General features: G+C 40.3%; 1 protein-coding gene across 2 annotated transcripts in view; it reads right to left on the reverse strand.

The window, feature by feature from the left end:
- Window positions 1–362: 362 nt before the first annotated feature.
- Window positions 363–3,804, reverse strand: part of unc119a (unc-119 homolog a (C. elegans)) — a 15,320-nt gene continuing 11,878 nt past the window's right edge. The window contains exons 2-5 of one of the 2 annotated variants that reach the window (XM_035623928.2): window positions 3,058–3,171; window positions 2,682–2,772; window positions 1,620–1,792; window positions 363–1,470 (exon numbers count right to left, since the gene is read on the reverse strand). In XM_035623928.2, the coding sequence (XP_035479821.1) occupies window positions 1,358–1,470; window positions 1,620–1,792; window positions 2,682–2,772; window positions 3,058–3,171 (491 nt within the window). In that variant the 3' untranslated portion in view covers window positions 363–1,357. Of the gene's footprint in view, window positions 1,471–1,619; window positions 1,793–2,681; window positions 2,776–3,057; window positions 3,172–3,804 lie in introns of both variants that reach the window. The other variant, XM_035623927.2, reaches the window with a different exon arrangement.

The following is a 3,804-nucleotide window of genomic DNA, read 5'->3' on the forward strand; positions in this document are numbered from 1 at the left end:
AATCTGAGTTTGAGAGACAAATAAGATATTTTTTCAAGTTGGGGTTTTACTAGTATTTGAACTTTTGGGGTACAATTAAAAAAATGTATTTTCCCAGATGTCACTTATCTGGTGTTACTAGCCTGTCAGTGCTAGTCTAATATCTGAATTGAATTTGCAGTAGATATTTAGAAAGTTTAAACTAGGTGACTATAAATCAATTATTTTGAACTAGGAAACAATTTTGTCTCTTTAATGGCTTAAAACATGTCTGGAAGATACTGGATCTTTAATTAGTGCTCTTCAAGGGGTTTTTGGAACAGGGTCAATTTCCAATCCCGTGTCTGTCTCCTGAGTGAAAAAGTTCAATTAATAACAAGATGTTGAAAAAATCCCATATTTATTGCAGTGATGGTATTTCAGCTGTCAAAACCTTACATACTTTTTAATTCCATACTTAAAACATTTATCATACAGTATACATAGTGGTCAGTACTACAGCAAACGTACTGGATATCAAAATTGGTATCTAACTGTTGACTCTTGGCTAATGTGTCTGACACTTCAAAATGGCTATGTACTCCTGACGTAGTTGTACTATGGACCAAAAAACATAAAACATATGACACATTCACATAGACAAAGTACACATCTCGTTTGTCGTTCAACTGAACAATGACAAAGCTCATAGGAGGAGGACTGAATCATTCGGATGTGAATGATGTCTACAAATCTGAGAACCTTTAGTAAAAATGTAATGAGATTCCTATACAAACTATATAAACATACATCCAAAGGGATTATTAAACTTTTCTTTTAGGCTAACTTAAATTCTCTCCTCGTCTCATGGTGTGTTTCAGGACAAACACGACTCACTGTCTCCTTTTCCTCTTCATATCAGCAGCTATGAAAACAAACAACATGTAAATCAATCCGGTTTTCCTGATGATCAAGTGGAGCCCACATGTGCAGACTGAAATCCACAGTATGTACAGACACTGCATGTGTTTACTACCCACACACCCTCACACAACACACAAGCACGCACGCACACACACACACACACACACACACACACACACACACACACACACACACACACAAACACACACACACACACACACTGATGCAAACTGATGATACAACTGACAGAATTCTATGTGTCTGCAAAAAAAGGGGGCAGAGGGAGAAATGCAATCAGCCCGGCGGCTGAATACCTGAATGGAAATATAGGGAGTTAACGAGGAGTGAGACAATTGTATTTTTAACACCAGTGATTTGTCCATCAGTCTGTCTGTTTCTGGTCCTGAAGTGTAACCTGGATCATGGAAAATGTCTAGAACAGGGAGGAGTAGAGGGTGGAGGGTGGGGCTCTTCCCTATGGCCCCCCACTGTAGGAGTAATCTGCCTTGTTGTGCATCACCAACTTGTTGTCCACAAAGTAGAAGCTGTCAGACTGGGTCTCGTAAGGGCGCAGGATCATCTCACGCACTAAACGAGAAGAAATACACAACAACATCAAATATGGTTGGAGCTAATGAAATGTCCACGTGTGTGTGTATTTGTCTCTTGTACATGCGTGTGTGTGTGTGTGTGTGTGTGTGTGTGTTTATGTGTTTACGTGTGTGGGTGACACTCACTGATATCCTCTGACAGTGCGGGGAACTCGTAGATGTGCTCGCATGTGTTCTTGCTGCTGGGCATGCAGAAGCCAAACTCGAAATCGAAGCTCTTGAGCAGCTGATCGCGGAAGTAGTGCCTCTCAATCATGCGGAAGTTGTTTATGGGGGTGTCACCCACCGTGAACTCCACCCTGCAGAGACACGGGGAGAAAATCACTCTACAAACCTAGAGACAAAATGAAAATACTTTGTTTCGCTCAAAGGTCCGGCAAACTTTACAGGTTAAGCCCATGTTGCCATTAGTTACCAACGGTTTTGATAACATTTTACTGTAACTGCTGACATATGGGATCGCAGGAACAACATCAGTCCATTGGGCAAGAAAAATGATGACACAGATTGTAACGAAGCCGACAGTTGATCCAGATTAAGAGTTAAACTTTTATAATACTACAGTTGAATGTTCTGTCCTCTGTGGCACTACTCTAGGTCTGTATTTTGGTCTGGACAGTGCTAAATCTTCACAAAGCCGAAACAAATTATATATATATAATTTTATATATATTGCTTGGAAGCTTTAGTTTCCAGATTCTATTTGTGAAAATAATTTTGGGATCACGGGGGATGGGAATCATAAGTATCACTGCAACAGCCGACACAGATTGTGTTGCTGTGGCTCCAAAGTGTTTTCCACGAAGAGGGTACAACTGCAGGATTTACATTCTCCTTTTTATGCAAAAAACACATTATAGTTGATATAGATTTAGCTTTTTCATTAGGCCTTGATTATCTAGACGAGTCCGTTATTGTGTTGGTTTGAAATCTGCAGTCAGATGATGGAACAGTACTCAGGAGCACTGACAGCCTGACTGTGGTGGCGGTGGGCAGTTCGTTCTGTATGTTCACGCTCAGCATCGTCAGCCTGTCGCCACACACTGAAGCCCACACGCCTCCCACAGCTGGTGTGTGCAGAGCAGCCGGCATGAACGGGCATTGCTGCAACAATGTGCTTGTCCAAGGACGCGGGTATCGAGTCTTCGCTTCCTGTTTGGAGGAAAACAAAATACACGCTGAACTTACGTGGCTCCAACCTGCCGCAACTGCAGGAAGGCTGGGGTGAACTGGTATCGGACAAAACGTCCGGCGTTGGGGTCGCAATGCTTTTTACCTCCTGCTAAAGAGAGAAAAGAAACAGAAAAGAGAAAAAAAGAAAGTAAAAAGCCAGTGTGAAATCAAACATCTCCAAGTCATTATGACACTTAGTAGTAAGCTTTTTGTAATGTGGCTACAGCTCACTGTATACAGTCAATGGTACGGGCCTCTTTCTATTTCTATATTATTATTTCATAATATTCAAACAAGAATGAAATACCGTTTTAAAGAATTTAAAAGAAAACGATAAGAAAACCTAAACATGAACTCATGCATAATCTGTACACAGCGGTTCAGTGCTGACCTGGTGTTGGAGGTTTGGTAATCTCAAACAGGACCGTCCCCGTTTCCATGTCACGGATCTTAAACCTGGTGAAGTCGATCATGTGGACATTTTCCTCTGGAGAGCAAAGATAATCTGAAAAATAGAGAGCGAGAGGAGCCTTTAGACTGTCAAAATAGTCTCAGGACATATCAGAATTGTTTTTAGCTTTTATTTTTAAAAGCTAAAATCACAGACTTGCCCCAGAGGGATTTGCTAATCTGTGTATCATAGGACAACTTTTATGCTAAAACCCTTGATTCTAATCAGGAAAAATGCACAAAAAAAACTTTAATGGGAAGAGAATGAAGAAGAGGAGCAGGAAGAGCAACAGAGGACAAATGGACATACCACAGTTCACATTGTCTCACTGTGTTTCTCTCTCTGCTGTCTGTCTTCCTCAGTAGATTGGCAAACAGTGATTAAGTCAGGTACTATAAAAAACAGCAGGCTTGAAAGTTTCTAAATATAAAGCACCTTATAGAATAACACTGATACACTGATTCACTGGTTAGCTTGCAGGAGAAAGAAGAAACACACATTCCTACAATGTATTTCACTTGCTTCATAAAATATATTTTAATATATCAAAAAGTGCTTAATGTTTCACCAAACAAAACAAGAAGAGGGAAACTAAATGTTAAGAGGGAAGCTTTTTCACGTATTTACAGCTCATATGTCGTGCCATATACATATACTACACATAATTCTTCTTTTATGGGAGTGATA

The sequence above is a fragment of the Scophthalmus maximus genome, chromosome 11 (assembly GCF_022379125.1).
Source record: "Scophthalmus maximus strain ysfricsl-2021 chromosome 11, ASM2237912v1, whole genome shotgun sequence".
NCBI lineage: Eukaryota > Metazoa > Chordata > Actinopteri > Pleuronectiformes > Scophthalmidae > Scophthalmus > Scophthalmus maximus.